This window comes from Botryllus schlosseri, chromosome 3 (assembly GCF_051294905.1).
Source record: "Botryllus schlosseri isolate E-star chromosome 3, Bs_hap1, whole genome shotgun sequence".
NCBI classification, from domain to species: Eukaryota; Metazoa; Chordata; class Ascidiacea; order Stolidobranchia; family Styelidae; genus Botryllus; species Botryllus schlosseri.
The window spans coordinates 10,511,001-10,538,692 of record NC_137238.1 but is presented as its reverse complement, the minus strand read 5'-3'; the positions used below and the strand labels follow the sequence as shown (position 1 = coordinate 10,538,692).

Genomic DNA, 27,692 nt, shown 5'->3' with positions numbered 1-27,692 from the left:
GATAAGTAGCGTTAAACAGCGTATAGCATGAGGGGGTCTGGGGGGCGAAGGCCCCCATAAGTTCGGTTTATCACCATATGGGGGGCCCAAGACGAACGTTTTTTTTTTTGGGGGGGGGGGAAGAAGTGCCCTGCATTTCCTACACCCCAGTCAATGTTTTTTTTTAATCTCTGACCAGTACCGAGGCTTGTTGCAACAATAGCGAAACAATTCAAGTTTCCAACCAAGGTTTCATCAAACTTGATCACGCATTTGGAGAGATGTTATCCCAATCTTACCTCCAATCTTGACCAAATTTACTGGGGCCAGAAACGTTTCGCACCCTAATGTTCATCAAATGCAATCTAACAGTTTCCGAGCAAGTGAAAATGTGAATGCGAACCAAAATATTGTAATTCTTAGTTATCAGGAGGTTCTTTCCTTTTGCATTTAGCCTATTCGCTGTTAGTCGCTCAAACCTTTGGTTCTTAGCAATCGCTTGAAACATTGTTCTGTGCTTGTAGTTTTCAGTAGCCTACTCATGATTAGGAATAGTTCGAATACGTTCGAGTTTTTTTTTAATTAAAAGGTATTATACATATCAGGAATGAAACATGAATAGCTTAAGATTGTTGCTAATTACGTCGCTACGGTTGTCAAAGAACACCTCTTTACTGAATCAATTCCTGTTTAAAAGTAATTGTAATTGTAATTATATACTTAATTGATTACATATTTAACAGCATTTGTAATTGTAATTGTAATTGGATATTTTTAGTATTGAGTAATTGTAATTGTAATGTAGGCCTAATTGAAACATGCAAGGAAGTAATTGTAATTGTAATTGAATTAAAATATTGTAATTGATCCAACTCTGATAACAACTGTAAGCTCGGATTTTAAAATAAATCACGTCACACGTTAGACTGGACATCGTGTTATTTGTTTCTATACCAGTCAGTGGAAGGTCTGGCATTGGATGCTATCAACTAGTGCGCTGTACTCTCGTATGTAACTTGCACTGCAACTCTGAGTGAGTGTTGCAAATGTGCATTAGTGAGGCGTGTTCTGTGTTTGGTTTTTGATGAATGTCGTGTCCGCAAAGGCTGATACACAACGATAAGTTGAACCAAACACGCTAGCAACCTTCATAGCTGCTGCGCAAGTGCGCATTCACCACTGTACTTTTCCGTGTCAACAAGGCACCGACAGTTCGCTGCAGCCTTGTGGGCTTTGAGGTGGAGGTGATTTCCCAGTGATACAATTTCAATCTCCGACTGTTCAGCATCCAGGCATGACAGATTTCATTATACCTGACAGCAGCATTGAACCAAATTTTGTGTGTAGGCTTAAATTAGGTAACCTAACAATTTTATCAAGTAGCCAGTAGGATTTGAGAAAATAGTCATTTTTGAAGAGCCCTATTGAATACCTTTCATTTGCGGGGTAGTACGTCCTTTATACTCTGAATACATGCCCGAAAAGTTGATTGATCAAGCTATAATAGACAGGAAGTCATCGAATGCGTTCATAGTTCGTCATATGGCGCAAGGCCTTCTTAACGATGAGAGCGACTGCCGGATTTCACACTTGACCGCGCGCTAACATATTATGTCTAAATTTACCCTCGAATATCCACCGAGACATGCAGCATGTATTTCCGATCACAAGTCAGCCGCATATCTTGGGTACAACCAATCATGGTCGGACTATATTTTGTATACACGTTTGACACTTACCCTATGGTAAAATATTGCGTTATATTACATACTACGAAAGAAAAACCCGGTAATCATATAGAAAAACGTAGTGAAATAACACGTATAGGGTTGCATAAGTAGATCTGAAGCTGGGAATCGTTGTTTATTGCAGAATCGCTCATTGCGTTTTATCTTGAAACTGTGATGAATATTCTTCATAAATCGACAGCACAGTTTGAAACTATGTCCCCAAATGCTCAACTGTAATGCTGTATATATTTTATGTCATGAAAATTATTTCAGTCACACTCAAGTTCTCCTGAGGATTAGAGATATACCGACATGAAATCGAAGTATAATTACGTCTGCAACGAGCGAAGTCTCGACTATACGGGACGTAACAACGATGCATTCAAAGCCCCACGAATGTGCAACGAAATAGTGTATGGATTCCGCGCATAGGTTCGCTGTGGACGGCATAGAAGGCACACGCGGACATATGAGCATTGCTTTACGGCAAACCGCGCTATTAAAGACTTGTGTGCTGTGTTGGATAAGCAGTAGCGTTGCGTTGGATTCACATAGGGTGATAAACCGACATCCCATCACGTTGTTCGCTTTTGCCAGGAAATTAACGTTGTAGACTACTGTTTATTGAGTCAGCGCTAAGCCCGAAAACCTTCGATAATTCTTGATAAAATCGGTCAATAAGACCGGAAATTGCATATATAGTGCTATCAGTTTCTTGTCCTCTTTGCTCACGTAAACAGATTTACCGGTAGAGCTAAGTGACGTGTCTTTGAAACTATAGAACCCGTAAATAATAATTAAACATCTTCGGGCGGGCGGAGCCATGACTTCGTTACCTGGTGTTATTCCGTGACCTCCTGTCTGCTATATCAAAAAAGATGGAATCGCCCAAGTGTACTAAACTAAAAGATCACACGATTTCTAATTGGTATTTCTTCACTGGCACATAAATTTTCCCTGCGGGATGGTATTTGTCTTGGGGGGTTCAGATTGCCAATACAGGAACATTCGACGCAAGTCATTTAAGCGCCTATGTACAAATGAAACCATTTGTATTTTGTATATATAACGAAGTTTTCGGTCAGCATAAGGTTTTCTCGCTGTCGATCGTTCTGGCACACTTCTTGGAGTCACATGCTACATGGCCTAAAATGGTGTATGTCTTGGTGTGTCGTGGCGCGGTAATGACCAAAGCCGATATCCCCATTTCTATAAATCTTGCGTATTTTTTTCTCAAGGGGAGACTACCCGATAATCAAGATATTTATGACAACTTGAAATTTGAAAAAGTTGCATGAATTTTCAAAAGATACTATACTATTATTGCTAATTCACGAAATAATTTTGGGCCCCTTCAAGCTCGTCTATCCCCCGAATTGGGGGGTTTGGGGTGCGGCAGTTACGGCCGAGTACAGCAGCTAACTGAACAATACTGTATATAGGTGAGCACTTTTTTGACGATACAGCATTCCTTATATTTTACATATTTTACTGGAAAAAGCGTACTCCAGACTTGTTTTTCTTCTGCTCTTCGCATCTATTTTCATTGAAGTGCAGGGCGTTTCCATGGGATCAATACATGCCATTCGCAACAATTCTTCATATTCTGCAATTTCCAAATCGGACCCAACTCCGACGACTACAGACTGACGGTCTCCGGATACACCGGGAATACAACCGATCGTCTCTCGTTTCACAAGCTTCGACAATTCTCAACGGCAGACGCCGATAACGATGGTTATTCGCCACTGAGTTGTGCCTCCTACTCCACAAGAGGCCGGTGGTACGTAGCTGCGCCGCCAGCAATTTGAATGGAAACGCAAACAAAACAGGCAGGTAGGGAATTTGGTGGGATGGTTACCACAAGCTTCTGCGCTACGCGGAGATGAAGCTTCGTAGAAGATTATAAAATGGAAGATTGTATCCAAATATGCATCTCCTGCAGAAATGCGCGAAATATACGTTTTTGGATAAATGTGACCAGATGCTCAGAAGCAAGGCCCCTTCCTCAGCCCTCGAACACTTTATTTCAAAAAACTTCTGTTGCAAAAGTACGAATAGAAAGAAAAGCTGTGAAGAGCAACGCTCTCCGTACGAGTTTTGTCTCCGAACTGCACTAAAGCGTTCTTTTACGTGGAATTTGCTATTTGAAGTCACTGCGACGCGATAATAACGATTGGCAAGGATTGAATGATTCAGCCTCTACAAATTCCTAACCAATCATATTTCTGCACCACCATTTTTGTTTTGGTTTGATGCAAATATCTTGATGTATAGAACCGACGGTAATCTATATGTATTTCTAGACCGACGGCCAGTCATAATATGCAGATAAACTAGGTCCGATTTGAATATAATTTTATGTATTTTATATGGGTTTCATTTTTGTCGATGTATTTACTCACAATAAATTACCAGCACGAGCCAGTCGCACAGTTCCCAACCTTAAGACAAGCCACATTTCAAAGGCCTCAAGCGATATTGCGAGAATAACTTTCTCTGATAATTGTGAATGAACTCGAATTAATTTCTTTATAATCTTCGAATTTTTTTGTAAAGAGAGGTACCTACATTAAAATCGGAAAATCAGTGACACTAAATCACGCGAACAGAATCTTCAGGTCAAATTACACTTCGTAAAAAAATCTATACCAGGGCTTTGGAGCGGCCGTAAATTTTAACTGCTCCGGCTCCAGCTCCGGAGCCGAAATATTACCACTGCTCCGGCGCCAGCTCCGGCTCCGGCTCTGAAAATTATTCATTGGTATGTCTATATCAGGGGTGGCCAATCCGCGGCTCGCGGGCCAAATGTGTCTCGCGAGAGGGTTTTGAGTGGCCAGCGAGTGGCGAAATTTTGTTATATTATCGAAAATGAATTGCTCAAATTGTGAACTTGCAAGGCCAACCAAAAATTATAAGTCTGGCTGCGACATTTGAGATGTTGATGACTAAAATATCAGTTCCGACGCATTGACAGATCCAGGGTCCAGTCACATTTTTAGTAAATCGCCGTACATTGCAATAAAATAAAATTGTAGTGAAATCTTTATTCACGCTTTGCATGTTTAATTGTCCCACAATTTCTTGCTTGGTAGCCTACCCCCTCCTGAAAATGAACAAAAAACGCCCAATTTATCCTAGAAAGTCTTTTCGCGTTTGCGCTCGCTCGCTCGATGAAATGCGGAATAGTCGTGTCCTTGCAAACTGAGCCCAGCAGGCGGTAGACCCGCAATATCCTCAAGTAATAATATTATCGACCTAGCTCATTTATAAACTTTGAAAATTTTACCCGCTTGGCACGGCTAGCGGACCGCGCACTCGTTCGTCAATTGCATATGCCCCTTTAGCCGAAAAGGTTGGCCATCCCTGTTCTATATAGATTACTAATTTTCCCATAGGTTAGTTATCTATAGTAATCTAGAGTCTGTCTGCCGTCAGTGACATCGGATGCAGCAACGAAGACATGGGTGCCGCCGTGCCGGCTTGTGACGTCATAACGAATACTTTTCAATGTCGAAAACATCATAGTTGCACTAGAACGCACTTTACTCAATGCCATTGCTGTGCACAGCATTCAGGCCTGCTGTTAAATTAAGTGAAATCAACAGATATGGTTGTTGCATATATGTAGAATCTTATGAAATTAGTCGGAGCCGGAGCTACTACTCAAATAACAGGCTCCAGCTCCGGCTCCGGCTCCGACTGAATTTTATGTTGAGCAATGTAAATACACGGCTCCGGCTCCAAAGCCCTGCTCTCTACTTCATGTTGGTTTACTAAATATATTTATGGGATGACAACTTCATTTGAGATTTTGGAATTTATTCCGCCTGCCGGCTTACTGGCCGATTGGCGAATTCGAATTCCATGTTCCCTACTGTCAACGTAATTAGTATCGATTTACGTTTTAACGGCCGTTTTATTCTTTAACCACCGGAGCTATGGCCACCGTTGCCCTATATGTCATGATTCTCAACCAAAGGATGTGCAGAGGTATTTCTTCAGGTATGGCTGTTTAATACGAAGTTTACTACGATAAGTCAAAGTACACTCTCACACATCATACGGCAACAATACTTGGAGCAGAGGTCGGGAATATATGCCTCTCGAGCCTTTTGGGTACAAGTTATGGCTCTTTGCCAAACTTTCATTTGTGTGCTTAATTTATCGATATTGCAGAAACTTGCTTTTAAATCTTCAGCACGACCAGAAGAATTTCTTTATAATTATTTTAGAGGTCAATACAAAGGCGTATTCAGGGTTAAAGGGCTCGGACCCCCTTTTCAAAATCTTTAAATGTAAGCTGCTGTCGCGCCGGCGACCAATATCGCTTCACAATTCGGCGTTCTCGTCTAGAAATCTTAGATTCCACGATACGTTTATTGCTAAACGACCGGGGGGTAGGCAACCAATTTGATATTGTCGGCTGCATTTCGATTACTTATGTTGCCAAAAGCCGCATTCCAGACCATAGCCGTAATGAACTGATTGGACGCCCCAGCTCAGTTCCAGTGAATTCCGGACTAATCTACTTTTTCCAATCGGCTTACTATACGCACCGACAACAAGACCGATCATGTTATGAAAAACAAGTGAGAACCGCCATGATCGCGCGGAACGTGAAATTATTTTCAGGTTAACGATTGAATTTCGTCTAATAATATTAGTTTCACATATTCCTATCGAATATTTATCCGGTTTCAGCCCATTTCAGCCTTCAGGTGAGCCATTCATTCAGCCTTCGGGTGAGCCAATTGCTATCAGTCACTTTGTTGCTGTTATTTCTAAACCTCCCATCAGGATTGTCGGTATAGTGCAATGGTTATTAACCGGGAGTCCGCCAAGCATTTTCAGGGGGTTCACGAAACCTCCAAATTTGCAAAATTGTTCATAAACTAACTTTTATTTTTTTTTAGTTTGGGAAATACCGAGGCAGCTTAGCTTCATAACCTCTAAAACTTCAGAACTCAAACAACAGAATGGCCGTCTGAGACGAAACATTGTACTGTGCAAACACATTTCATTTGCCAAATTGACAATAGCCTACTAATACAAACATATTGCTATCTAGGCATCTTTTGCTGGGGTTTTGGAAAAGATTTGTTTGCAAAAATTCATTTGCTCCTGTAATATACATAACCGCTGTTCCAGAATAACTCCAAGATGAGCTTCTAGATATAAATAACTATAGGCTTTTGGTGCCATACATGTTGCGGTCACACCAAAAGATGTCGTCGGAAGTGTTAGGCGTTAATATTACTTTCGCCACCACCTGTCTTTGCGGACGTGGATTTGCCGCACTCGTTCATATCAAATCGAAGACGCGGATTTCCAGACAATAAATAACGCTGCAAAATTAACTTCGAAATAACAAAAGTCTACACAATTTCTGCTACAGATGGACGGATCATGGTTTTCAGGGATCCGGATCAAATACTGTGCTATAAAATGGTAGCCTGATCCAATACGGATCCTGTTTCCGTCTGAAATGTCAACATCCGGATCAAAAAATAGCCTGCACAAGGTAGAGCAATGATCATCTATTTGCCCGCGTCGTCGAAAGCCGAAGTCGAAGCCATGGCTTTTCCAAGTTCATACAAAATATGGCAGTGAACAGCAGGAAGTCACTTTCATTCACTACAATTTTATAATCCTGTCCTCGTCCAGATCCGGTTGCCGGGCTAAAATCTGAATCCGCATCCGATCCTGTTTGAGAAATACCACCCGGATTCCTGTCCGGTTAGAATCCAAAACCTTGATCCTGCACATCTCTAATTTCTACATATAGGCTAGTATGCTGTGATGTTCAAGAAACTCAATTGGTGGCTGTCTACAACAAGCCTACAGTTACTATTTCAACAAAAGAGAGATTATTTCAACAAAAGAGAGATTGGTAATTGAGCTAATTCTTAACGAAAACTGGAGAGGGTCTGCGGGGGTCAGTAACGGTCCAAAAAGGTTTAGAACCAGTGCCCTAAATGTTACAAACGTAAACCATAAGGAAAGAAACAACACGAAAACAATACTACATTGATAAACCGTAATGTGAGGCATCAATTTATAACCAGTTTAAACCTCTCTAGCAGAATCGCAATCATGAAACATTGGCAGTCGGAAGGCTCAAAGAGCAGCTGTGTGCCCACCGCTGCTATATAGTTTGAAGTGGAATTATGCAGAACCACTTGCTAACTGGAAAGTCATTGCAAATAATTAGAACTTACTAGCACTAAATCGGCGAGACAGTTTTGGAATAACGCTGTGCTTTTGCATATGTTTCTGGAGTAAGTCGTTAAAATTTTATTCAATCCGTGGTATACAACACGTAGCCTACTATGTGCGGATGTCGGAGGAACAACCGCAAATGCAGATATATCCGACATTCAATTGATTGATTGCTGAAAGGAAAGTGTTCTTTTTAATAAATGTGTCCACCAGCTATATCGATGCAGGAAACTAATTCCTCCTACTCGCCAGATAATTATTTATCATTTAGAGTAGACATGTAAGATCCGCACTTCCCATAGCCGTCGTATAGCATTTTAGCCAATAAATCTCACTACGTTGAATTACACTATCGGTGTTTCGCGTGGAGAATAACCCGTGGAAAGCATTCTCAACATCTTACATAAATATCCAATGACTGATATCGTCTTGGTAGTGTAGAAATGGCATGACACAAAGTTTGACGTAGAGTAGCTCAGTGTGTAATTTGTAGATTCAGTTCAATATTACTTTCACATTCGAAAAACGCCAAAAGATTCCGATCAAAGGAAAAGATAAGCTGGAGTCGGAGCGACATGATGCAGTCTTTCAACCAGACCATACACCCGCCTTCGCCCGAAACATGTAAATAAGAGGCATGCGAGGCAACACACGAGCACCCCGGCGTACTGATGTGAATTTCGTAATCAATATATATACTAGAGATGAACACGATCAGGATTTGGGATTCACACCTGACTAACAGGATCCAATCTAGATTGACATTTTTGCCCGACTGCCGGATCCGGATCAGGACAGGATTCTAAATTTCTACTACGTGGAAGTGACTTTCTGTTAGTTTGCGTCGATGATTTGTGTCAACTTGGACTCTGCTGACTTCAGCATTGCACAGAAATTTTGAAAAATCCCGAATAGAACTCTTCAATGTATTGCCATGATGTAATTAAAGAAATATCGACGACATTAGCGACCTGACACTGCATGGTAGTAGATGCTCAATGGCTCCTGCTCAACCTTGTGCATGATAATTTTAGATCCGGACTTGACATTTGAGATAGAAACAGGGTCCGTTAACGGTCTGGATTTCATTTTATCGAACAGGAATGGATCCGTATCATGCACTTCTAATATCTAGGCCTACTCAACCCAAGTTACAGCTGTGAACAGTACGCAATATGTTTGATGCATGAATAAGCACCGATTGTGGGGTGTGTATGCTTACTGTTCACGACACGGTGGACGATTGAATATACGCCCACACGGTCGATTGATCAAACCAATGCACAGGATGTAATCCAACGCGTTGATAGTTTGACAGATGAATGGAGGCCTTCACAACGACGGGAAACACTGTCGGATGTCACAATTCACCACGCGATAACATATTTGTCTAAATTCACACTTTCATTTCCGCGGATACGGAAAGTACTTCCGTTCACCATCAATCGCACATCATGAGTACGCATGTCCACGATCAGAGTACTGACGTTGTAATAAACATGTAGCTCATCACTGACCGAGTCATAACATATCGAACGCATTTTTATCCAACCTAAATTTCAAATTACGACCGAAAACCACCCCATCACGTTGAAGATATATATTCTGGGCTGACAATATCTCAGTTTATTCGTAGCATACCGAGATACACAAACACAATGGCATTCATACTGAACTTTCTCAGCCTAGCGTTCCCCCCCATTGTTGTCTTACGATATCAAGGTTCACCTATAATGACACCTGCTGATAAGAATTGTAATTAACAGACACATACTGTTGTGTAAGTTGGTAGGACGCTCGGTATCGACGTGCATCGCAGAATCGCACATTGCGCTCTATCTTGAAACTGTGATGTATATTGTGCGCGCAAATCCACAACACAGTTTCAAGTTATGTGCGCGAAAGCTCAACTCTATTGCTATATATATTTCACTGTCAGTAACATTATTACAGTCAGTCAGACAACCCGATATCTAATTGAAGTAATGGCGTCTCAGATTGAAACCACTGCATCGAGCGAAGTCTCAACTACGCAACGCAGCAACGATGCATTCAAAGCTACACGAATGTGGAACGAAATAGTGGATGGATTTCGCGCAAATGTTCGCTGCGGACGACATAGAAGGCACACGCGAACATATGAGCATTGCTTTACGGCCAACCGTGCCATTAAAGACTTGTGCGCTGTGTTGAATAGGCAGCAGCGTTGCGATGGATTGGTCACGAAGGAAAAGGCTATCAAGTTACTGAGGATATTTCTGGAGAAGCACATCATCGAAGATGTACACGGGGGATGGGAAAAGGTGAACATATCAGCTGGGCGAATGTTATACAGGTATAACTAGCTTACTCAATCTCGAATTAGAGATTGCGGAAAGAATTTTCAAATGTATTTTAACACTTCGTAGATTTCCGAAGAAAGACCAATGCCAGAACGCATCCAAATCTATTACGTATGCTTCCGTGTCTGCTACCTCGTCACGAGTTGTATCGCTAAAACTTGAGAGCAAACGGAAGAGAGTGAATTTCGTTACTCCGCGACGAAGATCAAGAATCGCGTTGAGTAATAAAACGCGGAAGAATTAAAATCGGGTAAATTGTTATGGTCTATATCGCAGCCGCCAGCAGGTATAGGAATTCCCCATGCAGCATCCCTAGCGTGGTACGATGAAAGTTCAAATACATTCGTAGTGCACGGAATGCTGTTTCTATATCACTACATCGTTTAGCTATTGTTGATACGTTGCCTAAACGATCTTTCACATTTTATTCTACAGCGTTTCACGCGGAATATTAGTCAGGGTATCGTATCAAAATGAATCGCGAAGGTTTTACGGTAGCCTACTTGCGATGCATTATTTAGTTACATTTTATAAATCGCGATATCACTGACATATGTTGTGTTTACTTGTGTGTCTGGTATCATGAAAGTTATGCATTCACTTTTCCATTACATTTGTAGGGAGCAAGAGGAGCAGTAAGAACTCCGCCGAAGACGTTAAGATATTCGGTTATACGAAACGATGGTGGATTTCATATCCCTCCATATCCAGTCATGTAGTCATTATCATGATCGTACTGAGAGATTTGTATGCTGAAAGATGCCACCAATCATCAGTTCTCAATCTCACTTTTATATAAGCCTACTTGCGCCACCTTGCGTCAAATATCGTTGAACTCTGTTACACAATTTTCTTTTCCGTCGCCCTGTTCTTTATATAGGATACTGTTTTGTTACTATTTGATCACTTCATCGCTTTCTCAGTAGTGCTTGTCAATTAAGCAAATATATAGTGATGTATGCGATGCTTTCAACTCGAACCTGACTGGACTACCATATACGTAGTGCTGGGATCGATTACGGATCGGCGATTCTGTATAAACCAACATATCCATGTCAACCGAACGCATCGTACATTGTAGGAGTTCATGGCGAACATTGGACCCCTTATACCTAAAAAGAAAGCGTGGACTGATCATGCTCAGTTCAGAGTGCATTATTGGACTTCGCAATGCAGCTGCTTACCGTGTTATGGACTAGATCAGGGGTGGGCAAACTACGGCCCGCGACAGCATTTTGTGCGACCCGCGAAGGCACCGAGAAATGTTATACAAAAGTTGATAAAAATTTGCATTAAAGAATCAAATTACTAGAGCGAATTGATAATACTCTTTATTGATATATCATATATCATGATTTTCCGATTTGCGCAATCGCCTGACCTCCGGACCTTTTTGAAACGCTTCGGTTGCTAAATATCCAAGATAATCGAAAAGGAAATGGGTTAGTTCGGATCACAATTGTGATTTTAGATTAGAACTTTCAGTGTTGTACTTGAAAAAACCGATTGGTGCGTGTTTTGGTAGATTCCTCATCTATATGCGAAGTTAGTTGTAAATCATTTAGAACTTCGGTCTTAACTCATTTATTATGAGTTGTCCGAAGTATTACAAAAAGCGGAAAGGTGAAGATGAATGCTATGAAAAAATATTCAACTGATAGGTAGGCCTACTTCTGTTCTGGCGTTGATGGCAAGGCAATATGTATTACTTGTCATAATATGAAATTATTATAATGAATTTGTTGCTTCAATTTATTTAAGGTAACACTCTGGTATCAGCATTTTATATCCTGATGCTTGACCAAACGCGGAATCGACATATCCATAAGCCGATCTTTGTTCACGTGATCAAATTTCCATCCTATCCTAAGAATCGCCACGACCTACTTCCATCCCTTATTTCTTACGAATTGATTAAGGATGGTGGGTTCATAAAATCTCGTGAATGTTTCTGACGCATGAACGTTATCGTCAAATCAACATTTAAATTGTTTTATTATAAATATGGATTATCTCTAAGTCTTCGGTTACTTTATATGAGGGGTTCTTAAAGTATGGGTCGCGACGGGTAGAATTATTCGCTGCGATGGCATAAGAGCGATCTTTTAAGTACGTAATATTTGTTCAGTTTCAACGGATCTTTTTCGCGCCTCGCGCGATTTCCGGTGGATCGTTTGTTGTTGTTGCTGTTGTTGTTCAACAAACATAAAGGTATGACACTTACCGCCTGGTGGACCTTTGCACCATGTTCAAAGCCATTGCAAACGAAAAGAGAAAGTCGAATAGACGTTGGATCGTTTGTAGATTTCCGAGGACACTGTCTTGGGACTATCGGTCAATAAGCGAGACACGTGGAAAAGTCATTACAGCATCTTGGCTTCGTCTTAAAAAGATGGTGGCGAGATGCCACTAAAACACGGATTTGGGTCAATATAGTTTAAGAACCTCTGCTTTATATAATCGTATAAAACCTTGCGTTTTGATTTATAAATTCGATTTTACCACACTGCGGCCCCCGAATGTAATTAAATGTTGAATGCGACCCGCGAGCTGAAAAGTTTGCCCACCCCTGGACTAGATCATGTAATATAAAAGTATTTGATAGAATGTCGGTAATCTTATGATTACTGCGGTTACACACCCGCCTAGCGTAATGACTCACAACTAGGGAGCATTTTTGAAATGTCAAAATAAATTAAAATTTTGTCAAATTTGTCAATTTTTTTTAGATACAACCGGTATTTCGTTTGTATCGCAGATATTTGCACTGTCGATGAATGTCATTTGACATTTTGTGTCTGTATAGGCCTACCGTTATAGACGACCCATTGTCGGCTCATTGGGAATCATAAACGGCCAAATGAAACAAATAGGTTGACATGGTGTCATGCTCAACGTACCGCATTATCGTAACTGAGGCAGGATTGCGTGGGCATTGGTTCTTATATCAAGAAATGCATGATGAAATATTGTGATGTAGACAACATTATCAGAATGAAGCAATACGGTGTGTCACCATCAACAACAGTGTACGCAGTGGTGGCCCTACGAACGGGGGGACCTGGGCGAGACTTTCCGGGGGGCACCCTAAAAGCATCTAACCGTAACTTCAGAGAGTCTCCGCCCCCCAGACCCCCCTTTCGCATCTCTTATTATTATCTATCTTTCACCACGGTAAGGTTCGGTCAGGTACTGGATTCAGCCATGTCTATTATTGCATGTGTGCAAGGATAGACTACATCAAAACTAAGTAATTCTATGGCATGCAGAGCAGACATGGGGTGATTACTTCATGAATGTAATCGATTGCGATTACGATTACTTCCGAATGATGCGATCACAATTACGATTACGATTACAGCAAAATCAGCAAATAGTCGATTACGATTACGATTACATCGGAAAAGTAATCACGATTACTCACGATTACATTTATTTTGCATCTTAGAGATTATATGGGAAGACAATATATGGATTGCGCTGAAATGGCCTAATGAGATGACAAACTTCCTTGAAAAAGATGCGTCATTTGCTTGTTACGCCATAATGAACATATTGCCCATTTTTATAATGGACGATTAATCGCACCCAGCGATTTGCATTCTTGCCAGGTCCATGACTGCCGTACCCCAAATTTCCCAATAGGGTGGGGAGCGAGCTCGAAAGGGACTGAAAAGTATTTCGTAAACCAACATAAATTATAGAGTATTTTCGAGAGATTTAATTAACTTGAAAATTGTGTTTTTTCAAGTTGTAAAATTATGCCATATTTGTGTAATGCTTTCGAAAAAACATGCTGTATGAGCCTACGGACAATTGCCGCTCGATGTAGCCGACATACATCGATATAGGTGGGTTGGAACCCCTCAAAATAGTCGGTTCAACAGTTATATTAAAGATATTTCGTCAAAGAAGCTATATTTACCCTATAGTTTCAATTGTCAATGTCAATTCACATTCGTGACGTCATTGCTTAAAAAAGAAACAATAAAAACATATTTTAAACAATGGCCGTCTTTTAAACGTGTTTGCTTTAAATTGATTTTTGTTTTAAAAGCAGCCCTAATTTATAGTAATAGGGATTTAGGTTCCAATCAATAACGTGCCACGACACACCAAAGACATGCAGTTTCGACCAACACGCGACTTCACGAAGTGTGCTACTAAAGAAAGACCTTGGCCCAAACCTAGGGTATGTGCCCATTGTCAATCGCCGCGCTGGGTGGGCGTGACTAATAGTCTGGTCATTCCAATCTGAGCCCACCATGCAAATGCCACTCCTGGGCACCCACAGAGCATTAAAGACATGACAATTTGTGTGTGCGTCTAACGAAAGTCTGCTTTTAGTCTGCTACGTTTTGGATACATCAATATCTTTTGAATATATAGCAGACCGAATGCCATGAATTAACAACATACACCAAATTAATTATGACAAGATACCAGACGTAAATCTGACCATCGGAGGCAGAGAGAGGATTAAAAATTAATAATATTATAATGCAATTACCAATGTTATTGACGGCATTCAGTCTTCAACTTGAGAATATCACCCTATGGGGCCAAAGACCAACGTTTGGACTGGGAGACGAATTGCTGTTTTGGTTCTGATTCTAGCTGTATCCCACGCTAACATGATATATAAGCCCATGGCTATGACGGCAGGTCCCTGTGTTGAGTAAAGGATGGTGAAATAACGATTGGCGCCCGTTTCAAGTAGAGTCATATGAGAATAAGATGAAGAGAACATAAAACTCTGCCTTCAACCTAATACAGATAATGTACTGCAAGCGGCCGTTACGAAAAACGGCAAAAACGGCTCGGTTATGATATTAAACAGTAACTGTTGATGTTTAATGCTTCGTTTTATTTGACGAGTACAAAATTTCAAATCTTTGTCCGGTGTACATACGTACTACATGGGCCTACTGCTCGCCAATCAGTAACGGTCAGACTGCGTCTAACTAAGCATAACCAAACATCAATACACAAGTTACTATTTTAAACTAGGCAAGTGGTGATTAATTGTCCTGCTGCAATGTACTGTATGGCGTGTGGAACGTGTTGATAAGCTGATAAACTGCACGGCGGGTGTTCTTACAATCACACTAATGTACGTACATCGAATATCTATTTACTGTGGATACTTGTTACGCAATGACTAGCAAAGCTAATAGGCTACTTCTGACGTAATAATGAGCAATGGCATTTGAAAATAAGACGTTTGTGTTATCACGTAACTGGTGTAACATCTCTTCCTTGTTCACGAATATTCAGTTCATTTCATAGTCCTTGTACAAATAAAAAGTAATCGTTCTTTCACAAAAAAATCGATTAGATATGGGAAGTAGTCGATTACGATTACGATTACTTCGGAATTTTTTCGAATGTAATCGATTGCGATTACGATTACTTGAAAATGCTGTAATCGTCGTAATCGATTACGATTACTAATCGCGATTACCCCATGTCTGATGCAGAGACGTGATGATTATCGGGATACGGGGCTTTTCTAAGACCAGGGGGTCCCCGGGCGACCACCCACCTCGCCCACCCCAAAAGCCACCCCTGAGTGTACGCACAGATTCAGTGTTGCCAGCCAACAACTGCTGCTGTTGCACGTTCGTTCTCCATTGTTGACAAACTACTTAGTAAGGACAGACATCTTCTGCCCGAGAATGTAGGAAAGTATCTTTCGTTGTACTACAACAAGTTTTAAATATTCTTCATACGTCCAGATTTCGATAAAATGAAGTTTTTTCATGTAAACATTTGTCAGATTTTCAGTCAAAAAACTGTTTTCATGCCCAACTCCGTCATGAGGACAGGTAATTCAATCCAGAAATGTAGATATGGAGTATAATTCTATCATTATGTGCGAAAACACCTATCTTACATACTTGAGGGCAAAATCTTGTCAAAATTAAGTTATTTAGGATAAAAAAATATCAAAATTTTCATTTTTTGTTCAAAATCTTCCGTTTTATAGGTCAAAAAAATCTCCCTACTTATAACTGTAACTCTTTCTACTTTACAGTGACACAATAGATGCTATAAATATCTTGACCGCAAAATCTTGTTTAGTTTTTTATCGTAAAAATGTCAAAATTTTGTTTATTTGGTCAAAATCTTCCGTTTTATAGGTCAAAAAATCGCCATACTTATAACTTTAACTCTAACTCTTTAAACTTTTAAAGTGACACAACATATGCTATAACTACCTTGACCGGGTTGTGTACTTTATACGTTATTGGTGAAGACATATATGTTCTTCGTCTACATCATAATATACTCAATACTGTATAACATAATATAATATAACTTTATTACATAATATATGTAATCAAGTTGGTATACGGATGGATTTATCTCGGTCGTGTGCTGTATATCATTCAGACATATTGCAAGTAATTCGGAAAGTGACAGTTTCAATGAAGATTTTGTTGAATGCTGTTGTTTTCAAAACTGATAATACCCATGGATACGAATCTCGAAGCTACCAAGCTTCGCATCTCGATTACGAAACATCTAAACATCATACTCTACCGAACTCACTAACATCAGCCACACATCAATTATGATTTGAAAAATATTCGTGGGGAATATATACGATATAACAAAAGCGAGACATGATATACAGCAGAGGCGGGCAACTTCTGCAGTCGGCGGGACGGATATGGGAAAATGAAGTAGGCCTACTAGCGGGACGGATTCCTAAATCGACCCTTACGGGGTGGGTGTATCATATATGATATGGCATGACTCCAAGACCGATTTCTCCATGTTCAGACGCCCTCGCCATCGGGTACTACGTTTTTTGAAAAGCTGAGACTTTTCCGATGCATTTGTCGCCTTACTGCAAAAATAAAATAAAAAATCGGAATAAAATGAAAAAATAATTATCACCTGAAATTTCCAGATATTTTCCGAGTGGGAAATATTGTCCGAAAATCTGCCAGAACATCAGAAGTCGACATGTATGGTATTCTGTGTAAATTTTCACCGTTTCAAACATCAAAACGTGTTCTTGAGAATTTTCTGGGCGAGATTTGTTAATTTTGGTCACGCTTCAATGATTTTCAAGATCTAGGTCAAGTTAAAGTGCAAATTCAGACGGCATATGAGTAATATACTGGTTTACTAAGCCTGTCAATGGTTGGATATGACAAAAGAAAGCATGCTGTGTTGTTTTATGCCATAAACCAGACGGTAGGAGTCCGATTGAGTCTTGATCATGAACTTAACCTTGATGACCACTCACTGACCACGCCCATTTGTAAATTTTATATGTATTTTCCATTTATATCTGACGAACTGCGCGGTTTACAGCCATGGTTGACGGCGTGTTTGAAAACAGGCAACAGTGGCTGCGCACTTAAGCAAAATATTTCTCTCTCTGACGCCATCCTGAGGGTCCGCCTTGATAATTGATAGAGGGATAAATAATTTTGGATAACAATTTTGTTTATTCAAACTGGTTTAAAAAAACCTATACATGTCGTGGGGTGTCGACCAAGGGTGGAATCGGTAGAGAGCTATACTCCGCCCACTTTTAAACTGGAACGGCCAAGATTCAAGTCTTGGTGGGGTCAAGGTGTGAATTTGAAAAGTGAAGGTCAATTCTGCAAAATATGGCCCCACCTCGTAAAGGTTAAGCTCGTATTTATCTACATATAGGATCAATCGTATTCAATGTAAACTTTAAATTTGAATCATAGAGAACAAAATAGCATTTGACGAATATGTTACCGTAATGTGCTTCAATAGCTTTTGAAGTCAATGATACATCTGTGGTCGATCAAAGTTATTAAGAAGTTCTTTTAAATCAGGCAGCATATAGGACACAAAAAAGTACTAAAGAATAATTAACAATTACATTTATTTGCGCCCGAAACAAAGAGAGAATAACCTGCAGCAACTATAATTTGATGTAGGTAGCAAGTAGTGGAGAATGGCGGCAGACTGTGACGTTTTTGTCTCCTGTTCTTTTATACTATCTCTCATTGTATCACCCGCAGTCTTGTGTTGTATAGAAATGATGAAAATATTAGAAGCAAATTGAATTGAATTGAATACTATCACGTAAGACCGAATCGTTCTGCGGGCAGCTCAAAATTCCTTTGCGGATCGTATAGTGCGCGCTTCTGGTATCATGCATTGTAGCGAGGGGATTGTTTTTTTTTTTTAATTTACCAAGATATCAATTAATTAGGCTTGAGTTCATACGTAAATACCAGCAATGCAGGCCGTCTCGTGTTGACGGACATAGCGTAAGACCCACTCTCGCACGCTATACACACACGCATACCAAAGAAAAACCTAAAGTCACTAAAATTTGACACAGTAAGCAAGCAGTGGGGGACTGCTGCAGACCACGGGCCACAATATCATGTTAGAACGAAATCTTTTTGCTGGAAGCTCAAAATAACACCGCGGGCCGTATGTTGCCCGTTCCTGATATGCAGGCGCATTGAGGCACACGTATATAAACTATCAATCTATTTTCTTAGTCGTCAACTAACTGCTGTTTTAGAACAGTACTATTTGCACAATTAGGAGAAGATCAATCAATCAGTTTATTATTATTTTCATCATTTCAAAACATCACAAGACTGCGATAAAATGAAAAGATAGGAAGGGGTCGAAACAGCTTGAAGTAGCCTTTAAGATCAGACACCCACCTTAGCCTAGGCGAAGTGTAGAAGAGGCATGCACACTGAAGATAGATGAAAGCACGTGTAGTAGTTTGTCGTGAATCGCGACACCGGTGTTCTGCTCTATGATGTTTCTGCAGCCATTGGTATCTCAGAGTCATCACTATACTAACAGTTGTTTTGCCAGGAGGTGGATTTTGGGCTTCGAGACCACTCCCATCTCAAACTTATACGACTGATGTATATGTTGAAAATCCATTAGTTATCGATATAATTAAAATTAATGAGTTGCGTGATAAGTGAATCTAGTGGTTAGTTGTAATTGTAGTGAGGATTTTCAGTTCTAGTTCTATCACTATAGGTTTGGAAGTGTTGCGAACCACCAATTCAAATTGCAAACTGAAATCGAGCGCGCTCTACCGTAACGAAAGTGGTGTGACCCCTCTGCGTCACAGGGAAATATATATATTTTATTGAAATAATACTCCTAAACTTAGTGGTTTGGTCAGTTTAATATTATTATTTTACATATGCCATGATTTTATGTGGTTCTCAAACGTACTGATAGTTTATGAATGCGAAATCGATGATAAAGTACCAAGCATAACTTTTTTCCAAGTAAGCCGCAATGGTGATGTGTTTCATATAAACGGGGAAATACGCAGAAGCGTTGCGACGATAATTTCTCAATGTGTTTATGTGCCCAAAAAGTGTGTGTGTACGCGGAATAATGTGTTATGATGTGTTCAATACGACCTTGCGGATTTAGAGTGATAGTTGCGCATTTTGGAAATCCATCAGTTTGTACACTGTACAAGGATTGAGAAAAGTCGGTGCATTAAGACAATACCAATTGAGGGTAATGCAGCCTTTTTCGCTTGACACCATGTAACTAACCGTACTTGTAAGGATTAAATTTAAATAATATGCAATTTTCCTTCCAAAGTAAACGTACCTCGTTGTGGTGCAAAAACACTTCGCCCGCATTGTACGGGAGATACTGCACTGAATCAATATTTTTGACGGATAAGCCTGTTCGTGGATTGATCGATTGGTTGGTTAAGAAACTAGTCGTGGTCTTGCGATGAAAATCTACGCTCAGCGTTGCTGACGATTTCCGAAGAACTATGTCCTGTGACGCCCCGAACGGCGTGACTCCATGTCTGGATAGCCATTCTGATCGCACATATACAGCTATTAATTTACAGAAATCCAAACCGATTTTTATAGTGCATAATGTTCCTTCTATATCAGAGGTCTCAAACACGCGGCCCGCGAGAGGATTTTGTGCGACCCGCGACGACGTTTTGGAATTTCAAGTATTCAACAATATATGCACGAGCCATTTATCTTTTTAAATATAAGAACTTGAAGTTCACGCTAAAATTACTATAAAAACCACTGACATCTCAACAAACTTCACTATAACATCACTTTTAAAAGCTATCATGCGGTTGAAGATCAGCTATTAAGTCACATTTCTAGTTTATGATGATAAAACACGACCCGTTGATGATTCGTTACTGAAAATTGTGATTCGATTTGGTGCGACCTTCTCGTAAAATTGCTTGATTTCGGATTGACTGGGTGATTAAATAGAAATGACTCGAGTTGAGTCGGGTCAAACGTTAAAATCAGAGACGGAATTGCCACTCGGAACGGTAACTTGGTAATCGTACGGAAGCAAAAATTAATGAAAATGCCATGGAGAATAGTAATATATCAAATGGTCGTATCTTGCGTTGCATTGAGTAGGCCTATATAGCTATTTAATCGGATCAGTATGGCAACCATTGGTATTCTGTGACCCCCGTGACCCCCCAACATAGTTGGTTACATGCTGGGTGTTGTTTGTTCTCTTTATCCATGTTGTTATCGGTGGCGAGTGAGGTGTAGTAGTACCTTCTACAGCTGTAACACCAATGAATTCCTCGCCAATTGGACATTTCTATTCCAGGGTTCTTAACCAGGGTCTGTAGACGCCATCGGGGTACGAAGCGCCATATCAGGGTGTACGATTTGCATTGTGGAATTAAGCCTATATGCTGTGGAATTTATTTAACTGGAAAATAGTCTAATATAGGATAGGTACCACCAGAAATTGTGCTGAAAATAGACGGGGGCTACGAGAAATCTTATTGGAAGTACAAGCGGTACGATCGCTATAAAGGTTAAGAAGCAATGCTATTACTATGGCTCAATATTGATTCTATTTAAGTTGTTATTGATATGTTCCAATAAATCTAAGGCAAAATGTAACGCTGATTTAATTTGACTTGGTAAATGACAGTAACAATGGCCGATAGACCTACTCATCACGACTATATCAAAACCAGAAATAGGCTACACAGCTCAAATGCTCTGATATCAGATCAATCTTCAGTGGATTTTAAAATATTCTACATAAAATTGTGGCACGATTTTATTCCGTGTCAAGGGTAAATAGTAGAATAGCAAATTACATTTTCACGATGTTTGTGGAATGCCTGTCCGCAAGGTCCCGTCAAATAAGGCCTACTTGGAAATTATACATTGAATATCCCTATTATTGATGCTGCGGCCCGCGGCGTCATCAAAACTAGGAAATTGGCCCACGAGCACATTTGAGTTTGAGACCTCTGTTCTATATGATCTCACCGTCGCTTTCATCAAAGCCACCCAATCGACCCATTCTTAGCAAGGTCGACCTCCCACCCACAAAGCGGCCGATGGCACCCATTTCGACACACGACTGCGCGTAAAACGTCTCAAGGTTGGTTTGCAATGCCTCAGAAACCTCTGAAATATTAAAGTTCGCATACCGCACACGAACGTTAGCACCATTCCTACAGTACGCATGATCTAACACATATTGATGTCTGCGTAGACACTGTTGGTTTGCCAACGTATTTCGTCCCGGCCTATGTAAATATGGATCATTTTGACTATCAAGCAACGTCTACTGACACATTGCCTAGACGGCCCAGAATAAAAATATGCAGTTCGATGCCAAGAATTGATTTCCACTGAGACTTGATGCTAAACTATCACAATAGTACGTGCGCCGTATTCAGAGGTTCCATTGGCTATTCATCAAAACTTGTCATTCACAGAGTTATGTTGCTATTGTCGTTGGGAGTAGCAATTCTAAATAGTTTTGGAGACTTGGGCTGCAAAAGTCAGAGCGAAGATTCAAACGCACACTGTCGATTAAATTGTGTAGACACTGATATATTATAATTGTATATTCAATGAGATTTCACCCGTGGACCTCAAGTGAAAATTTTACGCAAATCCAATGTACATATATGCTTGATATTCACAAATTCATCCGCACTTTCCAAAGACTTTTCCTGAGCAACACCCCAGTCTTCGCAGACGCTCTGACCGAATGATTTGTGCGGACTTCCATTCAACTCCAGCAGACTGCAATGCAATTTCTCTGCTATTCTTCGATACTGATTCGGATCAGCGGAAAACACGCGACTTCGAAATTCGCCGATATTTAACTGATTGATCAGTTCGATACAGTCGTCCTCTGTGTTGTAATTGAAAATAGTAATTATTCTCCCAGACGTGTCGTTGACCACTCGTTTCATTGGCATGTTGCAATTTTTAATGATGATTGGCTTAGACCAGGGGTCACCAACACGCGGCCCGCGGGCCGCGTGCGGCCCGCCAAGTCATATTCTGCGGCCCGCGACCTGATTTGAGCTTTCTTAATTAAAGCTAAGAAAACCAATTAGAAATGCTGGAATTGGCTACAGTCTCTACATGTTTTAGTGTTGTTTCAAAATAAGCTATTCTCCTGTGCCCAACATCACTATTCGACACTAGCTAAAACGGCTCTGGTGATGGCAACAGCATTCCATCGAGGGATAATCGGCTGTTATGGATGGGCATATTGCCGTGACTTACAATGGCCCAAACACTGCCAATACCAAGACGCTTAGAAAACGGCTCAGGGCAGTGGTTCCCAAAGTGGGGAGCGAGCGCTCCTTGTGGGGGCGAGAAAGCATCTGAAGGGGAGGCGGAGCTGCGCTCAACTGAAAAAATTTTTGCGCTCAGCGCTATTTACCTCGAGTTCATAGTTATTGCTCTGTGTATGGTCCGGAATTCTTCTTATAAAACTCTCTCATCAACAGTCATAACCTTCCATGTCATCAAACTAGCCGTTGGGATTGCTAGCTTTCTGGTTGCATTTTGTAATATTACGATTTTTCAGTGTTATAAAGGGGAGCGTGTATAAAAAAGTTTGAGAACCACTGGCCTAGGGTTTTCCCACAAGATCAAGAGTTACGTGGAGACGGTCTTTCATCTAGTAACGGATCTCGCTAGTCCCAATATCGACTCCTTAGTCGCTGAAGTAGAGTTTTCGAACGTATGGTTGCCTATTTTACATCGATATCGAATGCGGCCCGCGGCCTCTAAGAAATTTGAAAAGTGGTCCGCGACCCGTTTTGAGTTGGCGACCCCTGGCTTAGACATATCCTCCGACGAACTGATCGTCCCTCCTGCCATAACAACGCCACCGAAATGAACTGCTTCGTCAACGCATTTATCTAGTCTTGTACGTGATGTCTCATTTATTAACCGCCCAAAATTTGTTCCGCTTTCGAAAACATCGCCAACAACAAGCTTTCTGTTAACAGCGCTCGTCAGCTGTGACACAAATTCGTCGTGAACGTTGGACTGCACAAAAATATGGTTTGCGCCCGCGAACGTTGGGCGCGAACTGAGGAATATACTCGCGAACACGCTCTCGACAGCGTTATCTAATTCACAGGAGTTTAACACTAGGAAGGAAGTGCTGACACGATGCAAGCAAACCCGTTTTCCCGCCAGTCTCGCCTGCCTAGAAATTTCTGTACCTACCTAATACACCCGATCCAGTTATTGAGGGATGTGTATAGAGCAGGTTTCCTACAGACGGTCAGGGATATCTTGAAACTCCGGGATTGGACACCTCTTTTCAAGGTGCCCTGAAGTAGGCCTATGTTGATGCAACCAAGCAGCTGCAAAAGACTTCGCAAAACATCAAGGACGTGTCTTTTGTACATATTTATTAGGAAATAACACAATAAATAACAATAGGGATGTCAGTTGTCACGGTGACGTCACAGTCAGTTGTCGTGGCGACGTCAATATGACACCATTTAGCATTTTGCAGAAGCCTTCGAAGTCAGTTTGCGGATCTTGCGAAAGTTTTTCTTCGGTGCCTCTTCAAGCATCGGTCTGGCATTCAAACGCTTGAGGTGATTTTTTGCAAAACAATTGAAAGCACTTTGCACAATAAGGTTGAAGTTCAAATGGCTAGATTTACATTTGACATGCATGAGGTGACGAAAACGAGATGTAGAAGACACAACATAACGCATTGCATTCAAAAAAACGTTGCGCTGATTCATACAGCACATCAACTTTTTTAACGTGTCTTCATCTGCCGAAACAGCTGAGAAATACTGCACAGCCAATAAGGTAATGGCAAAGCAAATTTCAGTTGGTTCAGCAAGTCCTCCACGATCTGCCATGTCAAAAATCGTTTTATATCTCTCAGGAATGCAGCCATTAATATCTGGAACATTATTAATACCGGATATGAGCACGCCTCTGCAGTCGTCACAACGCCTACGGCGGAAAATTGAGCGACCAATATATCCACTAACAAAGACTACAACAGATGCATCAGTATCGTCCACATCATTTGTGACGACAGTTTTCATGAAGTCAGCAAGCCACTGGAAATCTTCGTGGTTTGCTGATGCATCTTCCTCGCCCGGTTCACAACTGATAATTGCTCTGGACAGTCCATCCCGCTGCAGCAGGCTTAGACACCGAATTTTTTTTTCCGCCAGCAGCAATTGCTTCACAGACATGAAGAAATTACCGCCATTGCTCTGCCGATACATCCCAAATCGGGCTTCGATTGGGTCGGACATTATTTTCCCGGATAATAAATATTCCACATTCTGAGTTACTTGCAGATGCTCCGTCAACGATAGCACAGCCCCCATTGTCTGAATACAGGCCATGAATGTTTCATTGCTGAGACCAGCACAGCCCGACTTTTGCCAATTCTTGAAAATGTTGATGGCTCTTCTCAAATAGGTAACACCGGGATGATCCTCACCAATTTGCAGTGGCGTGAAAAATGAATTTCTTTTCCGCACGGCTGAAATGAATATTTTGTCGCATCAGATAAAAGTCAAATTGCAGCAAGAAACCTATGTAATGGAAGTTTTACCTTTACTTGGGCTTTTAACAGACATGATATTCCAAATGGTTTGGATGAATTCAACATATTTTGCAGTTTGCAGAAATTCTGGATGTCCTTCCTTTGCGAAGTGCTTTAGTCCCACTACTGTTGAATCACTAAACACACCTGAAGAAAAGGGCAGCAATCAGGTCATGATCTTTACCAAGGATTGTTCAAAGTCGAGACGGCGAGCTAACATTGATATGATACTTACTCAAAGCGTGCTGAGGTGAAGTTCGGGCGATGCTGCTGGGATTAAGAGAAACTTTTTTGAGTTGATGTGCAACTTTCAATGTCTTGCCTTCTTCCAGAGCATAGAGGGTTTTGATATGAAGGAACTTTGCATGGCATGACACTCCCAGTATATCCTCATTGTCTTTAGTAGGGGGGTGCATCTGCTTCTTATTCACAAAATGGTTGAAGATGTTTTTGAAGTTGTGAGTGAAATCGAAAATCAAAAATAATTTTTCTCGGTGTCGATATGGATGTTCGATGCTATGACGAAGTTCTCCATTACAGAGATCCATGAATAATTTCCTAAAAATAAGTATTAAATGCCTGTTTAACAACTTCAAAAACCAACAAGGATATAAAAACTCACCGGTTACAGACATGGTTGTCTGTTGATATTGCTACCACCCGTAGTATATCGTTGATCTTTTCCATCACTTCATCAAACCATGTTCGCAGCGTCTCAGTGTCAAGTTTGTCAACCGGAATGAGACAAACCACATCCTTGTACTTCCCAAAAAGTGATTGCACCATGAATGTTAACACCGTCTTAGCAGGATTGCCACTTTCCGTTAACCCGATGAAAGAACCATTTGTATATTCCACGCGCTGTGCGGTATAAACCTCGTCTATCATTAAGGTTACAATTTTTTCTCGGTCGGATAAAGATTTAGTCCTTTCCTTCAAATACGTCATATCAAGTTTGCCTGGCGACACTGTCATATCTTCACATAATCTGCGAAGGTGGCGTACTGATGGCAAAGCAAAAATGTTCAGAAGCTGTGTATAGAGAGCTGGACTTGTAAATTTCCACATGAATGCAGTGGTTAGAAGATCTGTCGAGTATCTCCGGGAATTGCTGGTCACTTGACAGAGTGACAATTGCTCAATAATAAATCTGATCAACATTGGGTTGAAATCTGCACAGTTAGTAGATGACATCTGCACAGTCAGGTACTCCTCCAATAGAGATACAGTAAATTCTATGTGGTTGAAATTACTATCGCCGCTGGACAACGACTTGCATCTGGCAAGAATGTTGTTCAATTCAGATGTCTTCTGAACGTAACTTGCACTCAATAAATCGTCATAATTGGAAGGCGGAACAGGGGCGCCTTTAATGAATGCACGAATCTTCATGTCCTTCGATACTATCACAGAAGCTGTGAGTATGGGCGTCTGATGAATATCATTTGACGAAGTTATAAGGTGGAACTGCAATGTTTCATCATCAGTAGAATAGACATACCCAGCAGGTAGAAGCTCTTTCTGAAACTTTTCTTTCAAAGAGAGTAGGTCAACCACACATTCTTGCTGAATAAACTCCTCATTGCATTTTTCTCTGCGGGAATTCTCGGTGGAAAGGCGAGCAGAGGAGGAGCAGTTCTTACTTCGAGGTCTCGGATTGGGGCTTGTTAGATAATTTGGCAAAGTTGAAAAAATATGAGGCACAGCAGTAGATTTGAGCCGTTGTCTCGATAATGCTACACAACCACGATGTTTCAAGCGCCGAGACTTCTTGTCACTTGAAGTATATTCGAAATCGTCATCCGAAAAGTGTAAACGGCAAACTTTTTGTCCAGATGAAGCAACTAGAGCTTTTCTTGGGATTGCTTTAATCCATTTTTTGCGCATGATGGGATCAGATGGAAAGCTATAGCATGAAACAACAGTGCTGTTGCTGCTTTCCGATTCATCTTTTGTCTTTTTATATCCAGATCTGCATCCCGGAACACAACATTTATAGCCCATTTCTATACTGTATCATTTAGCTGGTATAGTATAGTGCTGCAATAAAATGTGCCAATGATAAATAATCTAGCGCGAGTTCAGACGGCAGAAGACTTCCCCGATGCAAACTGCTCTAAAATAGCACGTTGTTTAGACATCTAAACACCACAAACCTACACCTACGTACCGGAAATTGTACAACATACCGGTACATCTAAACTCCACCAAGCTACAAGATCGCGGAAATTGTACACCGCATAAGCACTTCCTTCGCTTCTGACAGCTGATCGCATGTGAATCGGCCGACTTTTGTCCCTATCTACAGCAAACAAAGCTACACTTAGGTCACGGAAGCGGTACGAAATATGAGCAGCTCCTTCGCTTCTCACGGCTGATCGCAGACTGTCGGCCTACTCCGGGCCGCGTTGTCTGACGTCACGCGCATATTGTCCAATCCCGAGCTTCTAGATATCCCTGCAGACGGTATATGCGGTCTGCTGCAGGGTACGACATTAAGAACACCACGATGAATTCCCGCTTTTTGGGCCAGTCGTGCTAGAGCAAGCGA

The 27,692-nt window shown here is 40.9% G+C and overlaps 3 protein-coding genes across 3 annotated transcripts in view; 1 reads left to right on the top strand and 2 right to left on the bottom strand.

Moving 5' to 3' along the window:
- LOC145434851 (uncharacterized) overlaps positions 1-27,692 on the bottom strand; it is a 342,686-nt gene that overhangs the window by 54,458 nt on the left and 260,536 nt on the right. The gene's annotated exons all lie outside the window — the stretch shown is intronic.
- Positions 9,662-27,692, top strand: part of LOC145434856 (uncharacterized) — a 41,936-nt gene continuing 23,905 nt past the window's right edge. Inside the window, exons 1-2 of the mRNA XM_080312099.1 lie at positions 9,662-10,266; positions 10,340-10,523. Coding sequence (XP_080168225.1) covers positions 9,824-10,266; positions 10,340-10,517 — 621 coding nt within the window. The 5' untranslated portion in view covers positions 9,662-9,823 and the 3' untranslated portion in view covers positions 10,518-10,523. The remainder of the gene's footprint in view (positions 10,267-10,339; positions 10,524-27,692) is intronic.
- LOC145435760 (uncharacterized) lies at positions 23,953-27,448 on the bottom strand. The gene is made up of 4 exons (XM_080313041.1): positions 25,764-27,448; positions 25,377-25,699; positions 25,151-25,288; positions 23,953-25,078 (listed from the first exon to the last, which is right to left on the bottom strand). The coding sequence occupies exons 1-4, from the start codon at positions 27,143-27,145 to the stop codon at positions 24,063-24,065; spliced, it is 2,859 nt and encodes a 952-aa protein (XP_080169167.1). The 5' UTR covers positions 27,146-27,448; the 3' UTR covers positions 23,953-24,062.

What these genes read in the sequence shown, in the direction of transcription:
- LOC145435760 (XM_080313041.1), bottom strand. Translation starts at nt 27,145, where the DNA reads ATGGGCTATAAATGTTGTGTTCCGGGATGCAGATCTGGATATAAAAAG. An exon ending in GACAACCATGTCTGTAACCG is followed by an intron (nt 25,700 to 25,763) that starts GTGAGTTTTTAT and finishes ACTTATTTTTAG; the next exon opens with GAAATTATTCATGGATCTCT. An exon ending in TGTTAAAAGCCCAAGTAAAG is followed by an intron (nt 25,079 to 25,150) that starts GTAAAACTTCCA and finishes TATTCATTTCAG; the next exon opens with CCGTGCGGAAAAGAAATTCA.